Consider the following 20,199-nt stretch of genomic DNA (forward strand, 5'->3'; position numbering starts at 1 on the left):
GGAACTGGCTCGGCTCAGCGGTTAAGGGCTCTTAAAGGCTCTTGCAGAGGACCTGGGCTTGGTTCTCATCACCCACATGATGGTTCACAACTGTCTGTACCTCCAGTTCCAGGGGATCCAGTGTCCTCTTCAGATCTCCATGCACACACAGGTGGTGCACACACGTACACGCAGGCAGAACACACATACACTTAAACAGTAAGAGAAAAATAAATCAGAAAATAAGAGAGCTTAAGGGACACATTTCATCTCAAAGTTAGGGACCCTGACCTGGGGCTGGAGCTTGAAGGAGGGAAGAGAGTCTTCAGGGGAAACTGAGTCAGGGAGTCTGTTGGGCTGGGTAGAGCCTGAGGTGAAGACTCTCAGGTAGCTATAGCTTACCAGTAGCGTGTGTAATACCCGGAGAGACTGAGGCATGGGTTCTTGACTCAGGACTTGGGCTAGGCTCCCCGAGTGCCACTGCTTCAAGTGGGGATGGGAACTTCAGCCAGTGGGAAAGGAGGACGTGCCTATTGAGGGGCAGGGAACCGATGAGAAAGCTGTTGTTAGCACAGGGCAGCAGGAGGTAGCCCGTGTGCCCTGTGTGGATTGTTTTTCCTCAGCAGATTCCGCAGCTCCTACCCTGCACACATGGGGGGCTCTCCCTGCCAGTCAGATTCCCACTGCCTCTCGACCATGATAGAGTGACCTCTCTGTGACCAGTGCCTCCTTTCCCTAATTCTTCTGTCCGTGAACCCAGTCAGGGAACAGTAGATGACAAAGAGGGACAGATGAGATAATGGGGAGGTCCCTGCCTCTGCACCGTCCTGAGGGAACTCTGGCTGGAGAGTAGGCGCGAGGTCATTTGTTTGTTGGTTTTGTTTTTCGAGACAAGGTTTCTCTGTGTAGCTCTGGACCTCGTCGTTGCTCTGGACGACCAGGTTGGCTGGAACTCAGAACTGAGATCCAGCCGCCTCTGCCTCCTGAGTGCTGGGATTAAAGGTGTGCGCCACCCCCGCCCGGCGGCATAAGACTCATTTTTGCCTCCTGTTGGCAGGAAGGAACTGACCCTAAAGATGGGCAGAAGGTGGGGAAGGGTGTGTGCGTGTTGGGGGCCGACTGTCCCCAGTGAGTGCCCAGTAGTTTCTAAACCAGGAGACGCTTGGCTCTTAGCCCCTCCCTTCAAGGATGAGTGACAGAGCCTGTAGGGGAGGTGTGTTCCTTGCCTTACCCGACACGCCAAGCCTTTTACTCCTTGCGCTTTCAGTGTCCAGCTCAGATTCCTAGTTATAATTTAGAGCCACTGTATTCTAGAGAGTGGTGGCCCTGCCAGCAACCTGATGGCAGCCGTCTGGGAGCTGTGACAGAGGCCCAAAGCCTCTGAGGCAAATTCTCTGGCCCACTGAAGGCTTACAGAAAGGGCTGTACTGGCACCAGGCAGCTGCTTGTGTATGCAGTGAGCATTCAAACAAGCCTTTCATTATTGAGCAAGGCGTAGAGGCTCTAACACCTCCCTCCCTGCCCCAGCCCAGGGCAAATGATTTCTGGGAAGAGCAGTTGGGAGCCATCTTGTCGGGTCGCTGGCAGAGCTGGGCTCGTGTGTCCTCTACCTGCGTCCAGGCAGCCAGCATAGCCCCGACTGTGGCCTCTGAATCTGCCCTTTTGGCTTTGTGCCCTTGAGGGTAGGGGCACAGGGCTGGGCCCCAGCTCCATCCTGGAGCATCCCTGCCCAGCCGGCAGAGGAGAGACAGGCAGGATGTGTAATTTTCAGTTGCTAATTGTGATGTCCTGCAGCTTGCTGAGCTAAAAATAGACTCCGTTTTTGTTGAGTAGGTTAAAAAATAGAAGCCCGGTGCTGCTCAGAAAGCAGACCCCCTCCCCAAACTGGCAGAGGCAGGGAGCCGGCGGACGCCTCCCCTACACCTTCTGACTACACCCTGGGTGCTTATGCAAAACACACCCCCAGGGCCATTTTTGCCCTAGTTTTTCAGAAGTCCTGGTCTCGCTGCCTGGGGACCATGGACAACCCTCTGTGAGTCCCCAAGCCTCTAAAACCATGTGCAGACTGCTTCGGGAACGTACCTCTGCCCACGTGTCCAGCCTTCCTCCTGTCCTTCATGCTCTTGAGGGGGTCTTGTTCCTGCTAGAACACTTAGAAGGGATGTTGGAGGGCTGTGGGGGAGGGCAGGCCGGGGCTCACCTGCATATCGCTGCCAGCCTGAGCGTTGAATGCAGGTCCTGGGGATCAGGACTTGGTGTCCTCATCTGAGAAAGGAGAGCCAGGCTTACATGAGTCGAGTTACATTGATGCCTACCTAGCCTGTGACTTCCTCTAATTTCTAATAACAAACATTTAAAGTTCAGCAAGGTTAACTGAAAGCTACTTTTACATTTTTTTAGAAATTCCTACAACTATGGACTCTAGAATCTGGGAAGGGCCCTGGAATTCTGTGCTTGGTAATCCTGCCCAAGACGGTTCTCTCCTTCAGAGTGGTAGAGAGGATGCCTGACTCTTGCTTCCCAGCTGTGCACGAGACTGTCCCTTCCTTGGTCTATTGTCTTGTTCTCTGCTGGGAAGGGGTTGGCTGTGTCTAGGCCAGCCTGATAGCCATTTGACCCTCTGGGACTGTCATCCAAGTTCCCCCCTTAGTGTCTCTGGGATGGAGAGTTACGCTTTAGAGTCACTTTGGGTCAGGTGTACTGGGAAGAGAAGTACTGCTGACCCCTGCCTCTTCTTTGGGTAGGAGTCCACCCGAGAGAGCCGGTGCTGGGAGCAGGGAGCTGGGCTCAGATGTCTGAGGATCCGGTTCTGTCCATTGGAACAGGCTTCACTGTCTCCCTTGGCCCCTGAAGGATAAGGTTCCCGTCCCAGCTGACCATTTGGAACCTCGCTCTGCTCTCCGTCCCCACCCTGCCTTGCTGTCTAGCAAGTTAGAGCCTGACAGGAAAATGAGGAGGGTGCATTTCCTGAGAATGTGCCCACAGCGTGGGTCCAGCCACAGGGTGGGGTGCAGGCTCCAGGACAGGAGTGAGGTGAGCAGCCTGCTCATGGATGGTGCAGTGACTTGACCCTGCTCTGCAGTCAGCATCTATCCCGGACCTGGGTCCAACTAGGCCGATGGTTGGCAGCCAGGGGCTTTATGGGGACCCCTGTAGGACCAAACCACACCCCAGCGTCCCCACTCCACCTCACTCTTGTCCTTCCTGGGCACCCTCAGAACAGGAAGCACAAAGGTCACACAAGAGTGGGGAAGGAGAGAGCAGTGGCCCCGGCCTGCACAAGTGCAGGAGTGGACGTGAAGACGCCGCACAGCATGCAGCGTGCGGTAAGGCAGTGCTGCAGGTCCGGGTCCTCTCTCCACTGCAGCAGCCGTTCTCAGTCCCAGGACTTCCGGGTGGGCGCAGAGTCTCTTAGCCCGGCTAGAGTTTGTAAGTGGAGGGCAGTATTCTCCAAGCACTACCTCTCTGCTGTGGAAGAAATGTGAGCTGTTGCTTCAAGCCCCTGATGCCCTGCCTTCTCTGCCGTGATGGACTGTGCGCTCCAACTGTGAGTTTCTCATTTCGGTCCCTTTTGTCAGACATTTTATCAGAGCGACAGGAAAAGTAGCCGGGACGCCACAGTGGCTAGAGCCAGGGCTGTCTGTGCTGCCGGACGCGTACAGTGGCACTAAACCCCCTGAAGGGACTGGAAGAGGGGGCCTTCTTCATGATCCGTCTGCCAAATCTGCCGACCCTTTTGTCCTTTCCCAGGGTGTCTTGCAGCCACAGGCAACTTGCTAAATATCTTATTCTCTCAGCTCTGTCAGATCCCCAGAGCCTCTCAGCCCTGGCTGCCTGCCACTGCTGTTGTGTTGTGCTGAGGCCAAACTCCAGCACACGCTTGCTGGAGGCATCTCCCCATCCAGGGCCATTATCGTTTTCTGTTCCGCAGCCCACCCGGCTCACATCTCCACGCGCTTGTTCTGAGCTTGAAGCCGCCCTCCCATGCATCCTCCCACGACGTTTCCTACAGTCAGGTGTCCGTGTTGCCGTCAGCAGTTGTGGTCCCGAGGCTTACAAAGACGAACGGTTGTTCCTATCAACAGCTGGAGGGGAGCTGGCTCTTGGCTAGGTGTGGGGCTCCTCACCCCTCCCTCCTGACACTCTGGAGCTGTCAACATGAGCATGCTCTGGATGTTGGAGGGGCACAGAAGCGAAACAATGACTTCTTTCCTCTGGGCCCAGATTCCCCAGAGATCAAAGCTGAAATGGAAGCCTGTGTGTGAACACTTCATTGGGGGAGTGTGGTCCCAGGGGAACAGCAGGCCGAGTGTATAGATAGGAGGATGTGTTTGCACACCACACGGTGTCTTTGGCAGAACTCTGAAGTGTTTGACTAGCTGGAGTGAGGGGCTGGATTTTCTTACTGATCTCTGTGTCCCCCCAGATCGAAATGTGCACACAAGGTGTGAAAGTTGCTAGGTTTCACCTGTCACAGCCCCAGAGTCTGGTGCCTGCGTGTGCCACGCCTCAGCAAGAGCTTTGGTGTGTGCTGGTGACTCTGCAGCCTTAGGTCAGAGACCAGGGTCAGAATCAGGGACCACCACTGAACCATTTGGCAGGGGTATGTCACAGGTCACGTGGCCATATCTGGTACTGCTTTAGGAATGCACACATATTAGCTTTTGCCTTACTTAGCCCTGACACAGCCTTACAGGGAGGAGGGAGGAGAAACCCACCTGGTTATGGCTGAGGGGATGGACTTAGAGAAGCCTAGGAGCTTTATCATAGATGGGAGACAGAGCATATTCTTGAATCCACATCCCAAGCTGTCTCCCATGTCCTGGGCCTAGGACCTGCAGCCACGGGAGAGAACGCAGGGAAATGGGACCTGGATGGTCATAGGTGGGGTGTAGACACATCGTGGGAACACCTCAAGGCAGTGCCATCTGTGCTGGGCCCAGGAGGGACAGCCAGTGTGAGTGTGGCAGCAGGATGAACCACTTCATAATCAGAAACAGAAGAATGCTGAGTGGGCACCGTGGCTGAGCCTCGAGGGAAGGGTAAGGCTGCGGTGAGGTACAGTGGCAGGGGAACTCCTACACATGGTCACTCTGGCTGCCTCACTTCTGGCCAGTTGGCCAGTCTGAAACTCATCCATTTAAGTGGCTAGCAAAGAGCTTCTGGGGCTCACCTCTGCCAGGCAGCCCTCCATGCCCACCCTCACCCTGAAGTTCTCGATAGCTCTGAAGGCAGTGGGTATGGTCTGCTCACCCAACTTCAGTTCCTTTCAGGCCAGGAGAACTCCTCACAGGTGGCTCCACAGAGCCGGGGAAAGCCAGGCGTGGAAATAGTTTCTCTCCCCTCTGGGCAGGAGAGAACCTTCCAGTAGACTTGCAGCTTGGATCCCTGGGCCTGCCCTCATACCACCTGGCTTGACGTGGGAATTGAGAAGCTTTCAAGGGCTGTCTAAGAGGAGACAGTGAGTCACTTGCTCTGTCTGGCTATGAGGCGCTTTGCTGAGTTGATTAGGTCTGTAATTAGAAGGTGCTTGTTTTCTTGCTTGACTAGAGAAGGGTGAGGAATGGTGAAACCAGCTAGGTACAACCTATTCCCCATGTGAACAGGGACTGGAGCGAGGCCCAGGCTAACTTCTTTTGGACTAGGGGCAAAGGCAAAGGTGGGCCTCAGAAGCCAGCCCAGTCCAGGTCTGTCCTAGACTTCCTTTGGCTGGTCCGTGGGCTTGGCCCTTGGCAATGGCTGCAGCCTCACAGGGGTCTGGGTGCATCCAGGAACCTTGCAGGGGACGTCCTGATACTCCTCTGTATCTGGAAACCCTCAGGAAATGCCTGTGCCAAGCTTGTCCCCAGATGGTGTGAGAGTTGAGCAAGATGGCTTTGAAAAGTCCCTGGGCTGTGCTAGTGTGCAGCCACGGTGGCGGGAACCTCCTTTAGCCGGCCCAAGGCCCTGGAGGCTGGAATGTTGGGGGGTAGATTCCCTGGCCTTCTGTTTACTCGCACAAGAGTCACCCTTGGGTCTTGATCAGAGACGGATTCAACCCACGGGCCAGGCCTGGAACAAGATCTTGCATTTTAACAAGACCAGGTGCTCTTCTTGCTGCTGGCAGCGGCGGGGGGGGGGGGGGGGGGCACGGGGGGGGGATGGGACGGGACGACCATTTTTTGATGTTAGAAAGAAGGCATGCAGGGTGGGCTGTCTGTGTCGTTGGTGCACATGTGGCCTGCAAATGGCACGAGTCAGTGGCACCTGTGGTGCAGGTAATGGGGGCTTAGTGTGGGCACCCTCTAAGGGGCTCTTCGGCTTCCCAGCAGACCTCAGAAGTGCGCTTCCTCTGCCCGGTGGCTCCCGGGGGCTGAGAACTCCAACTCAGGCCTGTCTCCTCCTGAACTTATTGCTAGCTGTCTCTGCCACGTGGCCCCTTCCACTGGTCTGTGGGACCTGTGGCTGTGACTTGACCTCCGTGCGAGTGTTCAGGGAAGAGTGGTGTGACAGTGCAGAATAAATGGGCTGATGTGGTGCCACCACTTACTGTCGGTTACTCAACTCCGTGTTTCCTTCCAAGTGATTCCTGCAGAGTTCAGATTCCCAGAGTGCGGGGTCTCAGCCTTTTGGGAACTGTGGCTGCCCCAGGGACTCCTGCCAATTCCTCAGACTTCTCTCTTTAAAGGCAGCAAATCTCCCTGTCCCCTCTGTGACAGCAGAATCACAGTAAATGGAGACCCAGGCAGCCCCCACCCCTGGCTCTGGTTCTCGCAGCAGACTGAATATAGCACAGCCTTGCCAAAGGGGTTCAACAGGGGCCATGTGAGTTAGCGGGAAGGTAGAGCTTATGCGTTCCTCACCCCTACCCTTACTGACCCATCCCTGGTGTGGGGGATGGAGGTGCTATTGGCCAAGGCTACCATCTGTCAGTCACCTTTGATCATTCAGAACTGTATGCACTTGAGGTCCACCCAGTCCTCTGTGGGACCCCGAGGCCCGCTGGGCCACTGCAGGTGACAAGAGCCCACCAGTATTGTTTGATTGCACAGATGGTCACTGAGTACCATGCTGGACCTGTGGAAGGACACAAAAGCCAACGTCCAGCCTCTCCTGGCCTCATGGGTCGGCTGGAGAAGAAGGCAGGGAGGCTTCCTGGAGACGATGCACCCAGGCTGCATTGGAGATCTTGGGGTTTCTTTACTCGCACTCTGCCTCAGTTGGCCTCCGTTTTGAAGGCTTTTCTCAAGTCAGGGGACCACAGACTCGACCCAGGGATCCCTGGCAAACTTACTGGAGCAAAATATCTGGTGCAGTGGAGCCAGGCTGGGCCTGAAAATAATGTGCACCTAACACGTGTGAGGTACCCCAGCCGTGGGGCCGCTAGCTACCTAAACTTTAAGGGGTATGTTCTGGTATGAGCTCCTCTCCCCTGGTCTTGGGGCTTTCTTTGCTTCAGTTCCTGCACTTGTGCGTGGCAAAAGATTTTTTTTTTCTTCTTCAACAATTCCAAGGAAACCTCAGGTTTCTCTGTCAGGTTAGCTGGGGTCACTGTCCACTTCCCACTGCCCCTTGGGAGAGGTCATTGCTGTACAGTGGTGTGTGTGTGTGTGTGTGTGTGTGTGTGTGTGTGTGTGTGTGTGTGATGGGGGCTGGGTAACCCTCTGTAAAGCTAATGGTTTAATGGAAGTCAAGTAGTCATGGTTATTATCTACTTTGCACAGTGGAGAAACCGAGGCAAGTGTGGCTCTGCAGAGTGATGTGCTTGCACTGCAGGTTGGGGCCATGCAAGGGAAAGCATGGGGTTCTTTTGCACTGCTTTCTGAACAGGCTTCCTCTCAGCATGAGAACCCCCTGATCAAGGGAGGGGCTTTGCGTCTGGGAGGTGGATGCTGTGCTAAAGTGGAGGCAGCCTCACCTCCAAACTCTGCGGGTGCTCCCCATGGATTCCACTATGGCTGGTTGATCTGCCACCTCCCTCTGCCCACAGCTGCCAGCACCCTGTGTCCACCTGCCCCCAGGGATGAGAGAAGAGGCTAGCACTATACATAGCACCATCTGGAGGACCCAGGGAGGATATGCCCTCAGGATCAGGCCTCACATGCACCTCACAGGCAAATACTGCACTGTCCTGATCTCTATTTGACTGGTGTGCTTATTACTCTTCTATTGCTGTGATAAGACACCATGACCAAGGCAACTTATAGAAAAAAGAGTTTATTTGGGGCTTACAGTGTCAGAGGGTGAGTCCATGACCATCACGGTGGGGAGCATGGCCGCAGGCAGGTAGGCATGGTGCTGGGGTAGTAGCTGAGAGGTCATCTTGAGACTCAACCACAAGGCAAAGAAAACCAACTGGGAATGGTGTGGGCTTTTGAAACCTCAAAGCCCACTCCCAGTGACACACCTCCTCGAACAAGGCCACTCCTCTTAATCCTCCCCAAACAGTTCCACCAAATGGGGTTCAAGTATTCAAACATATGAGCCTATGGGGGCCATTCTCATTCAAACCACCACAGCTGGCTACTCTGGGCAATGGGGTGACTGAAGTTCAGGGGGCTTTTGATTTGCCACTGCCTCAGTGGAGACTTAGCTGTTTATAAGGTAGGGATCTTGTCAGGCAGGCCGTCCATAGTAAGCAGTCCTAGGCTACAGCAATCCCACCAGGATGCTGCCCTGCCTGCTTCAGCATCCGATTGCACCTGTCCAAAAGCAAGTTACAGGTGTTTCCCCAGACCCCGTCTGTTGCTCTGCGTTGGACTGTTATGAGGCTTAGGCTTGGCATTTTTTTTTTTTTTTTTTTTTTTTTTTGGTTTTTCGAGACAGGGTTTCTCTGTGTAGCTTTGCGCCTCTCCTGGAACTCACTTGGTAGCCCAGGCTGGCCTTGAACTCACAGAGATCCGCCTGGCTCTGCCTCCCGAGTGCTGGGATTAAAGGCATGCGCCACCACCGCCCGGCAGGCTTGGCAATTTTTAACACTGTCCAAGGTCGTTTCCACTCCCCTCCTCTCTGCTGCTACTTGACCAGACAACCGCCCTCTCCCCAACTCCAGGGTTCCAGCAAAACCAGACAGTCAGCTTCCAAAGGCCTCTCACGGTATCCCTTAGCTCCTCTGCTCAAGGCAAACTCTCAGCTCCAGCAAGCAGCAGCAGCAGCAGCAGCAGCAGCAGCAGCAGCAGCAGCACACAGTACCCAGGTCCTACAGCACGCATTGATTAGCCCAGTTCTCAGACCACTGTCCCTACTGATCCATTAACCTCCACATGCGTCATGGAAGTTGGCATCTGCTGCCCTGAAGGATGCTCCTTGGTTATCCTCAGGAGTTGCCTAGCTAACGACCAACAGCCAAACCACATCTGTCATTCACACTTCATCACTCGGGCTGTCTTGACCACAGGCTCCCTGTACTTGCTCTGGAGTTTATTTTCCTGCTGGATATACTCCCAGGAGGCCCATGATTAGGACACAGAGAACCTACACTGAGTCAGTGTCCCTGGAGTGAGATCTGGTGTGCATGGAGCAGGTGTTGAAGAAATTCTCATCAGAGCTGTGGTGCCTGGGGGACTACCCAGCTGCCCAACAACCTCTCCTTGGGACTTCTAGTCAGCCTCGGATGCACATAGGCTAGATAGATGTGCATAGACTGCAGGCCACCTAGGACAGAGCTCATATCCTTGTTCTTCTTCCCCAGGAAGCTATGCCCCAGACATCTGTGGTCTTCTCCAGCATCCTTGGGCCCAACTGTAACAGACAGGTGCAGCCCGGCATGGGGGAAAGAGGAGGTGGGGCCAGCAGCGGCTCCAGGGACCTCATTTTCCAAGATGGACGCCTCACTTCTGGATCCTTGGAGGCCCTGATGGAGCACCTGGTCCCAACGATGGACTATTATCCTGATGTGAGTGACTTGGGTCTGGGGGAGATGGAGTGGCAAGTAACAGGGAGGGTACCCTGGGCTCCAAGGATGGCTGCTTCTGGGAGATGAGGGAGGCCCAGGTGGGGCTGTAGAGTTGGACAGAGCAGCTGGGAATGGATGGGCAGCAGGGCCAGCTCTGCCTCCTGGGCCTTCCATTACCTTCTACTCTGCAATGAAAGTCTTGTCTGGAGGAAGCTACAGTGACTTCCCTGCTGGCCCAAGCAGGGGAGACTAAGGGAGAACACATAGGAAACAGAGACATACAAAGGACCCACCCCTGGAGGGAGAGAGTTTGAAGGGTAAGGCCAGTGTGGGGGTCCTGTGACCTGGTAACCCAGACTTTTTCTTAAAGCCCATCCCAGAGCCAAAGCATGAGTTCCAAAGGAAGAAGACCCACCCTTCTCTGAGGCATGTGAACACCAGAGCCCTTTCCCTGCTCATCAGTAATTCAAAGCCTTCTTTACTGTTTGGAGGTGACATCGGGCATTCTGGGAACAGAGAAGACAGTGCCTCGTCATGTTTGGCTTTCCTTCCACCTCTGATGGGTGACATCTCTTAGCAAGAGTGGCTCAGCAGGCTAGTCCCAGCTGAGCAGCCCCTGTCTGTCTGAGCAGCTCCTGTCCGTCTGTCCCGGGGCGGACACTCAGGCTCCTGGAGGTCAGATACAGGAGAGGAGGAATAGGTGCTCTCTTGCTGCCTCTTTTTTTCTTTTTCTGTTTTTAGTCTTTTGAGTTAGGGTCTCATCATGTGGGTCTGGATGTCCTAGATTCACTCTGTAGACCAGACTGACCTTGAACTCACAGAGATCCACCTCCCTCTGTCTCCCAAGTGCTGGGATTAAAGGCGTGTGCCACTATGCCCAGCTATCTTTTTAAAAAAATTTTTTTTATTTTGTTTTTGTTTTTGTTTTTTCGAGACAGGGTTTCTCTGTGTAGTTTTGCGCCTTTCCTGGAACTCACTTAGTAGCCCAGGCTGGCCTTGAACTCACAGAGATCCGCCTGGCTCTGCCTCCCGAGTGCTGGGATTAAAGGCGTGCGCCACCACCGCCCGGCTTAAAAAAATTTTTATGTGTATGGGTATTTTGTCTGCATGTATGTCTGGAACTCCTGGTACTGGAGTTAGAGACAGTTATGAGCTGCCAGGTGGGTGCTAGGAGTTGAACTTGGGTCCTCTAGAAGAAGAGATATGCTCTAAATGCCAACTCATTGCTCCAGCCCCCCTAGCTGCTTCTGAAGCTTGGGCCAGCTTGGCTTTTCCACCTACAAGGCCATCTCTGCTCTCCCTGGGCTCTGTGAAGACAAACCTTCCCTGTCCTTCCTTCCGTCTGTCTTGTAAGCCCTGCCAGAGACTAGTTAGGGCTGATGATGGTGTTGGTGGTACAGAAATGGCTGCTGAGAGACTGGGACAGAGCTGAGAGGAACAGTCCTAGATCTTGAAGAAACCCAGGGCAGGGCCACAGTCCCTCAACCCTGACTGTGCTATGGGGTCATGATCTTGTGCCAAAGTGAGGAAAGATCCCCTTATGGGCTATCACAGAGGATCTCAGCATGCTGTTACCCAGTTCTCAGGACACTGTGCCCTGGGATGTCCCCCACCCCCCATTCCCAGGAAGGGGGGTTCTAGCAGGTCAGGAAGTAGAGAGGGGGAGGCCAGAAGTGCATTCACTCCTCTTCAGAGTTCCTGTTCTTCCCTCCCACATACATGCTGAGCACCATACCATGAAAACACACCAGAAGATCCCTACTCCTTGGAGATGGCTAGGAGCCCCTGTGTGACCTTAATATGCTTTTCCTTACATGTCTGAGTCATCTGCTCATAAGGGGGACCCCGAGAGTCTCATCTGTTGGTTGGGATACCTGAGCACTCATGCTGAACAGACTGGGACAGGTCACAGGGAGTCTACAGGGTCAGAGGAACACCCAGTGTCCCAGGGAGAGTTACCTTAGTAGCCTTGCATGCTCCTATGGAATGAACACGTCCTGCTTCAGGCTGCATGCACTCCCTGCTGGCCTCAGGCTAGAGCAGGTAAATTCCTGCCCTGTGGGCTTGGAGTTGGGGCCAAGGACCTAGGCAGCCCAACCTACGGCAACCAAATGGGGGTGGGCCAAAGTCCAAGTGGGGTAGAGTCCCACAGAGCATCCCAACCTACAGTGCTAGCTGCCCACAGGCAGGAGCCTGTGAAGATCCTGAAACAACTGACCCATGGGACACAAGACGTGAGAGCCATTGGCCACGGGCTGTGTCACCTAAGCCTTTCAGTCTAGCTTGGACCAGGCATCATGAACCTGGAATCAGGCCCAAAGGACCCCCATCATGGGGTGGGACAGAGGGTACTGGAGAATTCCAGCAGAACTGTGTCTCCTAGGTGTGAGGACACAGCATAGAAAGAAACAGGGTTGTGCGAGATAAAGAAAACCATGTAAGCAAAGGTACAGGTTGATGGTCTGGGAGAAGCCAGGCCAAGTACAACTGAGCACACCTGTGGAAGCAATCTGATCATCATTCACCCCGTCTCCTTCCTGCAGAGGACATACATCTTCACATTTCTCCTGAGTTCTCGAGTCTTCATGCCCCCTCATGACCTCCTGGCTCGAGTCGGGCAGATCTGCCTGGAGCAGAGGCAGCAGCTGGAGGCTGGGCCTGAGAAGGTAAGCCACTGAAGGGGTGGCTTTATAGATTTGTCTCCTAACTCGGGGAGAGGCAGTGAGTAGAGAAAGCAGGCAGGGTACAGCATGGGTCAGGCCTAGTGTGGGTAGAGCTGCTCGGCCCTGCTGCAGCCCTGAAGAGTGGCCACTCAGGTCTAGAGGTGTAACCTAGAGCTAAGCTGCTGGGACTGATAGCTGGTACAGTGCTTACACCTACTACGGCAATCAACAAGGCCATTCCACGTAGTTTATCTGGTAGTTAAAAGAGGTTTATTTCAGGGTAACTTACAACCAATACAAGAGTCAGTTACGGGATCCAGGAGAGATGAGGTACAGTCCAGCGTGGTTCTCTGGAGAACTCTGACTTGGTCTGCAATCCAGCATCCAGAATCACGAGGAGCCAAGAGAGCTGGCACATCTTGGGTCTTAAGGGGTCCCGTCTTGGCCACGCCCCAGGGGCAGGTCATAGGCAGGTGTGGCAGTTACCTGCTGCCTCACTAGGGGCAGTGCTTCAAGGTCAAAACTACAACAGCTACCCACTACATGCACCCTCATGGGGCAGGGCCCCACAGATAGCTGGCCTCCTGGTCAGTGCCCAATTCTATGAGGTCTTATAACAAAAACATCAGAGAGGTGTTAGTCACTGCCACCTCTGTGGGCGTCAGGTGGCCTCAGGATAGCAACTGCTCACATGGGAACATTGATTAGTCACAGTAGAACTGTTTGGCCCTTCTGGATTGAGAAATTGGCTAGGAAGCCGCCATCACTCCAATGCCCTGGTGCCTGGGCCCATTCAGCGTCTCGTATAGAAGAAAAGGTAGATGTTTGTTGTGCAGGAGCTGGCAGGTCTGCATCAGAGTGCAGCCTGACCCATACTCTGTGGTCCAGCCTTATCCTGCTGGAGGTTTGTGAAGGGAGCCCATGAACATCCTATACATCCCATCAGGCTCGTCAGAGTCACTGGCCTGGTAAGTGCAGCCTGGAGTACTTGCTAGCTCCAGTGTCCTGACAGGTACCAGGCCAGGCTGAGCTGGGTCCGAGGAGAGTGAGTCCTAATAGCAATAGGGATCGTGAAGCCAATACTGCGGCTTGTTTGGGCAGTGCTGATGATGGTAAAGCCGACGAGGGCCCGGGAGAAGCCGTGGCGGTGCCAGAGGGCTTTGGCCCGTGTGGGCACAGTTGATCATCCTGAGTCCCTCTGACCTCCTCCCTGGGGCAGAGGTTACACAGGCATTTTGAACAAAATAAACAGCCTTGTCCAGCACCCCAGCACCCCCTGCCCCAGCCTGGTGCTGGCTACAGGGTCCCACTTGGCTTCCTCCTCAGGGCTGCACCCCATCCTGGTACTTGCCAAACTCACCTTTGGCAGAGAGGGGTAGGGCAGTTTTGCATCCAGTGTGATGCTTCTTGGATGTGTGTTTTATGTGGGTGATGTGTAACTATAGTAAGTAGAACTACTTTCCTGTTGTGGTAGTAGTGCGTTTTTTTGTTTGTTTGTTTGTTTGGTTTTTTTTTTTAGGTGAATTTAAGTGAAAAAGTTCTGCTTCAGATAAATAAGAAATGAGAGCCACATATTGTAGTGTAGCTCCGGCAAAACCTTGGATGCCCACGGGGGCTGCGTGCCTAGCCCAGGCCCTGGGGAGGGGCCATGGCCCTAAGGCAAAGGGTAACTTGTACCATTGCCGCCTTATGGGTTCCTCTGACTTGGGAGTCTTACGTATTCCCCCAGGCCAAGCTGAAGTCCTTCTCTACCAAGATTGTGCAGCTGTTGAAGGAGTGGACAGAGGCCTTCCCTTATGACTTCCAGGATGAAAAGGCCATGGCTGAGCTGAAGGCCATCGCACACCGTGTGACTCAGTGTGATGAGGTGAGGTCCTCCCTTGGTCCTTTGCCAGGCTTTTTGGGTATTTTTGGTGGTGGGGAAACAGTTTCTACAGGAATATCCTCTTATGTGGTCCCTTTTCCTGTGACCTCCAAGAGGGTGATACCCACAGACAATAGCTTAGCAGGCCAGCAACGGGCTGGATGGACCCACGTTATCATAACAGTTGCCCGACTCGATCCTGGCCTTCAGCACCCTCATGCCTGGGTGGGATCTATGGGCAGCTCTAGGAACCTATCTGCTCTTTCTGGTTCCCAGAATATGTCTTGGCCTTAATAGAGACAAGGCTGAGGAGTTGTATGGCCTTTTTCCAGGATGGAGAACCCCATACTTAGCAGTTCCTGTTTGCTGGGTTGGCAAGCCTGGGGAGAGACTCCTGAGAAGCCAGTGCTCCCTGCCTAGGGACAAAACCCTTCCTGGTGCCTTCTGGGTTCTTCCCGCTATGGGAGGCAAGGAGCAACAGCTATGTTGCCAACCTCTGGGAGAGTTGCTTTCAGACCTACAAACCAAGCCCTAGCCCTGCCTTCTGCCCCTCCCCTAGCAGGACAGCCCACAAAGTCCCTGCAGCCCCAGGGAGCTGCTCTGTGGCCCACATTCCCATCCAGGGCCCTAAGGTAGATGCAGGCTTGGATAGGAGGGTAGGAGCCGAAGGTCAAACATAACCCTGGAAGTGAGATGGGCTCTCTGTGGTGGTGGTGGTGGTGGCCATGGTGTCAGTCCGCTCCAGCACCTTGATGAAGCCCCAACCCCCACAGGAGAATGGTACAGTGAAGAAAGCCATTGCCCAAATGATACAAAGCTTGCTGCTGTCCCTGGCTGCCCGAAGCCAGCTCCAGGAGCTTCGAGAGAAGCTCCGGTCACCAGTTGTGGACAAAGGGCCTATCCTCAAGGCCAAGCCACCAGCCGCCCAGAAAGACATCCTGGGTGTGTGCAGTGACCCCCTGGTGCTGGCCCAGCAGCTGACTCACATCGAACTGGTCAGTGCTGCGGCATGCTCTGCATGGTGTAGGGTGGGGTTGGGTCACATGTGGCATTGCTTAGCCACTGGGTGCTGCAAGGATACCTCTCTGCTGGTCAGTCTGGGGTGTGATAGGGAAACTAGCTTGCTAGCTCTCCACTACTGCCATAGGGTAGTTGTGTATCCTCTAGAGCAATGGGTATTTCTGTGTCTGGTGTTGGGTCCGTAAGTGTGTGGCATCCTTGTATGAGTGGCGGGGGAAGGTAACACTGGCCTGTGGTGGCTCCAGGATACAAGAGAGGCCTGGGAGGAGGCTCTTTCTGCTCCTGCAGTCTCTGTCACACTCCCTTGAAGCTCTGACCCCTCTCCTTGTCTCCCGTTGAAGGAGAGGGTCAACAGCATCCGCCCTGAGGACCTGATGCAGATCATCAGCCACATGGACTCCTTGGACAATCACAGGGTGAGTGGGCACACTCTGGGAGCCATGGTTGGTGGTTGGCCTGACACTTGCACCCTCCCCTCCCCCCACAGGTCGGGTGCAGGTCTTACTTAGTATGTGGTATGCACTTTGGCGTACTGAACCATGCCACCCAATAGGCATGACTGTGGCTTTCCAGGGATTTAACACGGGGGTTAGTGATGACTATACAGGGCGGTGTGTCATTGGACTGATGGGTTAGCCTGTCAGAACAGCTAAGGAGCAGGCAGGCATGGTCCAGGTATGCCTTGGTCTTGGGACCTGGCCAGCCACAGTGACTGGCTTGTCCAGGCAGGGACCCCAGGGCTCCCTGTGACGTGCTTTGTCCCTCCAGTGCCGAGGAGACATGACTAAGACCTACAGTCTAGAGGCCTATGACAACTGGTTCAACTGCTTGAGCATGCTGGTGGCTACAGAGGTGTGCCGGGTAAGTTTTTACCATAGCAGCTCTGGGTAAGATGGCCTCTCCCACCGTCTCTGCAAGGCTGACTGACTCCTGCCCTCGCAGTCTCAAGTAAATGCATGTGGTGCTCACTGCCCGGACCTCAGCCTGCCCCATGGCAGCAGAATCACACATACAACAAGGATTCATTTGCATGACAAAAAAGACCCCATCCCTGGAGTACTCTCCCTGTACCAAGAACTCCTGCATCAGTTATGGTGGGTCTCATCATCCTCAGCCTGTGAGGCAGATGGCTTCATTCCTTTTGTGAATGAGGATGAAGCAGTGTTGGGACATAGATCTAGCCCCTGAAGATGCAGCCTCAAGTCTCTGGCAGCCAAATCCGATGGCCTCCCTGCATCTTTGCCCGGTGGTCCCTTGGTGGCCCCATGCCGAGGCAGACTCGTTGTTTCCAGGTGGTAAAGAAGAAACATCGGACCCGCATGCTGGAGTTCTTCATTGATGTGGCCCGAGAATGTTTCAACATCGGCAACTTCAACTCCATGATGGCCATCATATGTGAGTGCCCAGGTGCAGGTGGGCTCTCCTGCTTGTGCCGTCTGCTTCTCCCTGCCCTGACCTCTGCTCCATGTCCCTCCAGCTGGCATGAACCTCAGTCCAGTGGCGCGGCTGAAGAAAACGTGGTCCAAAGTCAAGACCGCCAAGTTTGACGTCTTGGAGGTACTGGCATCTGACCCCTCTCTCATCCTGGGTTTGTCCAGAGGGTCCTCAGCAGCAGGGGGCGCCATCTTTCCTGTCGCTCACACACGTGGGACCGGCCTTGGTGGTGGTGGGCACCTGAGCTCTCCTTTGGCCTTGTTGCCTTGGGTGGGGTCAGCACCTAGAGTGAGGCCTGGAGAGTGATAGGAAGAGTTTGAACCAAGTGACACTGGCCACTGCGTCGTCAGCGTCTCCTGACCCTGGGTCATCTGGGTCCCCAGAGGCTGGCAGACACGTCATCTGAAGCTTTCCAGTGCTGTATTTGGTCACAGACGACTTTGTGTTTAGAAGGCACCAGTCCTGTGGCCTGTGGGGTGTGGTGAGGTCTAAGTGGTGTCTGTTTGTGTAGTGGAGCCGAGGAAGACTTTCCAGCAGAGGTTCTCAGCCTTCCTAAGGCTGCACCCTTTAATACGGTTCCTCATGGTGTGGTGACCCCCAAACCATAAAATGAATTCCATGGCTACTTCCTAACTGTAATTTTGCTACAAGTAGAAATTGTAATGTAAATATCTGTATTTTCTGCTGGTCTTATGTGACCCCTGTGAAAGGGTCATTTGACTCCCTACGAGGGTCGTGACCCACAGGTTGAGAAGCACTGCTTTAATGGCAGGACCATGGAACCAGCCGGGCAGGCAGGGCTGTGACACTCCTGTGTAGCCGTCCAAGGCCTGGGGGCTGAGGGCTGCTTTGGGCCTTTCCTCCTCATGTTGACTGCTGGGCCCCCAGGACCATGCCTTCTCCATTTGTCATCTCCTACTTACAGAGAGGGGTACCCTGCACCGGGTTGAGGGGCTCACTCTGTCTTCCCTGTGCCTGCAGCATCATATGGACCCCTCCAGCAACTTCTGTAACTACCGGACAGCCCTGCAGGGGGCGACACAGAGGTCCCAGACAGCCAACAGCAGTCGCGAGAAGATTGTCATACCTGTGTTCAACCTCTTTGTGAAGGACATCTACTTTCTGCACAAAATCCACACCAACCACATGCCCAATGGGCATATTAACTTCAAAGTGAGCCCAGCCCCTTGAGGTCCCAGCGTGGGTGGGGCAGGCAGAGCCTTCCTGTGCTACTACAGCTACTAGACAGGGGCTTTGTAGCAGGGGCCTGGTGTTCAAGCCTTGCCCAAGGTCTAGAAGGTCCTTCAGGGCTGGATGCACCAGATGGGTCAGGGCTACTGTTCAGCCTTAAGGTGTGAGGTGCAGCTCCATCAGATGGCGGAGCTTGCTGCCACAGGGCCTGTATTACCCAGGATCCTGGTACAGTGCTGACTCCACTAGGGACTTGGGGGTGAAGAGGGATTTAGGTAAGAAGGGACTTGAGCAAAATTCCAGAGAAAGTGAGGAACCCGCCTGGTGGGCTGAGGGTACCTGGCCAAGGGTGGGGAGCAGAACAGAGGAACTCAGGGAAGTGTAAGGTGCATTAAGGAAGGGGTAACAGGGTCCTGTGCATTCACACCAATGCCATGGTAAGGAAGACAGTAGCTTGTCGGAGCCCCTGTACTAGATGTGGGATGCCTCAGGTTGGAGTCACAGATGGAGCAGGAGAGGTATAGGCCTGTATATGCAGAGGGCAAGGCAGAGTGGCTTCAGGGATTTCTGCCTTCTCTGATGCTCTACAAACTGCCATGGTGTCTGCCAGGCTGGCACTGTTATCTTCCCCCTGCTTGGACTAACAACATAAGCAGTTAGTCAGATATAGGAACCATATCTCTGGCTCTGATAGTTGGCTTCAAGTTCATTCGGGTGACATAGAGAACATCCTGTTGGTGTTTTTGTCCCTTCAGAAATTTTGGGAAATTTCCAGACAGATCCACGAGTTCATGACATGGACACAGGTAGAGTGTCCCTTTGAGAAGGACAAGAAGATTCAGAGTTACCTGCTCACGGCACCCATCTACAGCGAGGAAGGTAAGGGTATCTCTTTAACAGCATACCCATCTCCCCGGGTGTACAGCATACCCATCTCCCCGGGTGTACAGCATACCCATCTCCCCGGGTATACAGCATACCCATCTCCCCGGGTACACAGCATACCCATCTCCCTGGGTACACAGCATACCCATCTCCCTGGGTTCATACCAATTGTTCACATACCCACCCAGGCCCCTTGACCTCTTAAGGTGGCCCTAGGAGACAGTCAGGGCCCAGTTAGAGTTCCTAGTCCTCTTGTCCCAGGCCTCACTGTGACCCTGGAAGGGGTAACTTGTTAGAACCCACCTGTGGGGATGCTGGCTCTCAGGGGCTCTCCATCCCTCAGCTCTCTTCATCGCCTCCTTTGAAAGTGAAGGTCCTGAGAACCACATGGAGAAGGACAGCTGGAAGGCACTCAGGTAGGGCGTGCTAGGTACATCTGGGCCTGGGAGGGAGAGGGTGGGCACAGCAAGGACAGAGCTGGCCTTCCCAGCGGACGGTTTGGTAGGATGCTGATGACTGGGCTGGACTTGGGCTCTCTTCTCCCAGAGATAGGGGCCTGCCCTCTGCCTGCTCAGGGACCCTGATGCAGCCTCTTCTGTCCACCTGCAGGACCACTCTCCTTAACAGAGCCTGAGGATGCAGCCTGCAGATGCCGGATGAAACATAACAAACGAACCAAGTTCAAATGATGATAGATGTGGGATGAGAGAGGAGGAGGCCTCACTGGTTGGGGTCCATTTTGTATATAACTTTTATGAAAAAGAAAATGGTAATTATTCCATGCATCAGCCTTTGGCACTTACGAAGTTTTTTTCTTTTGTTGTTGTTATTTATTTTAAACAGGGCAGGGCCCTGTTTTTGGGGAGGGGCGGGAAAGAGTATCATGGAAGATGGTAACCATGGTAACATCTTATTCTAATGAAATGTAGATTTTTATTTTCTACTTTTGATGATTAACATCCTATGAAAAAAAAATTTAAAATAACCCAACCAAAACCAATGTGAGCCCTGCCTGCTCGGACGCCTCTCCAGCCAGTGTCTCTGATGTTGGGGTTAGTGCCTTACAGGGTGCTGGGGGTCCAGTCTTCCTGTTCCATTGTTGGAGCTGCAGCCAGCTCTGTCCTGTGCCGCAAGGAGCCCACCCTCAGCAGCCTGGGCCACCAGGTTCCCACAGGAAGGGCTGGAGTGGCCAGGAGGTCTCGTGTGCACACTTCTGGAAGGGAACCTTTACATACGGGCTTTCCAAAGTTTACATTTTCATTTTCCTTTATCAGGGATTTATGGGGTCG

General features: G+C 54.1%; 1 protein-coding gene across 2 annotated transcripts; it reads left to right on the plus strand.

Annotated features, from left to right (window-relative positions):
• Nucleotides 1-9,637: 9,637 nt before the first annotated feature.
• On the plus strand, nucleotides 9,638-19,901 carry Rasgef1a (RasGEF domain family member 1A). Of its 2 annotated transcripts, none has more exons than XM_059256861.1 (12): nucleotides 9,638-9,853; nucleotides 12,397-12,519; nucleotides 14,246-14,388; nucleotides 15,126-15,375; nucleotides 15,742-15,816; nucleotides 16,169-16,261; nucleotides 16,693-16,795; nucleotides 16,878-16,957; nucleotides 17,816-18,007; nucleotides 18,781-18,904; nucleotides 19,254-19,326; nucleotides 19,520-19,901. In XM_059256861.1, the coding sequence occupies exons 1-12, from the start codon at nucleotides 9,656-9,658 to the stop codon at nucleotides 19,542-19,544; spliced, it is 1,479 nt and encodes a 492-aa protein (XP_059112844.1). In that variant the 5' UTR covers nucleotides 9,638-9,655; the 3' UTR covers nucleotides 19,545-19,901. The 2 variants fall into 2 exon arrangements, with proteins under 2 accessions (XP_059112844.1, XP_059112845.1); XM_059256862.1 differs by having other exon boundaries at nucleotides 14,246-14,383; nucleotides 15,154-15,375.
• The last annotated feature ends 298 nt before the right edge of the window (nucleotides 19,902-20,199 follow it).

The sequence above is a fragment of the Peromyscus eremicus genome, chromosome 3 (genome assembly GCF_949786415.1).
Source record: "Peromyscus eremicus chromosome 3, PerEre_H2_v1, whole genome shotgun sequence".
NCBI classification, from domain to species: domain Eukaryota; kingdom Metazoa; phylum Chordata; class Mammalia; order Rodentia; family Cricetidae; genus Peromyscus; species Peromyscus eremicus.

Excerpts from the sequence above, each read along its gene's own strand:
- Rasgef1a (XM_059256861.1), top strand. The coding sequence starts at position 9,656 with ATGCCCCAGACATCTGTGGTCTTCTCCAGCATCCTTGGGCCCAACTGT. Across the intron at positions 9,854-12,396 it reads CGATGGACTATTATCCTGAT|AGGACATACATCTTCACATT; the intron begins GTGAGTGACTTG and ends TCCTTCCTGCAG. Across the intron at positions 14,389-15,125 it reads ACTCAGTGTGATGAGGTGAG|CACCTTGATGAAGCCCCAAC; the intron begins GTCCTCCCTTGG and ends AGTCCGCTCCAG.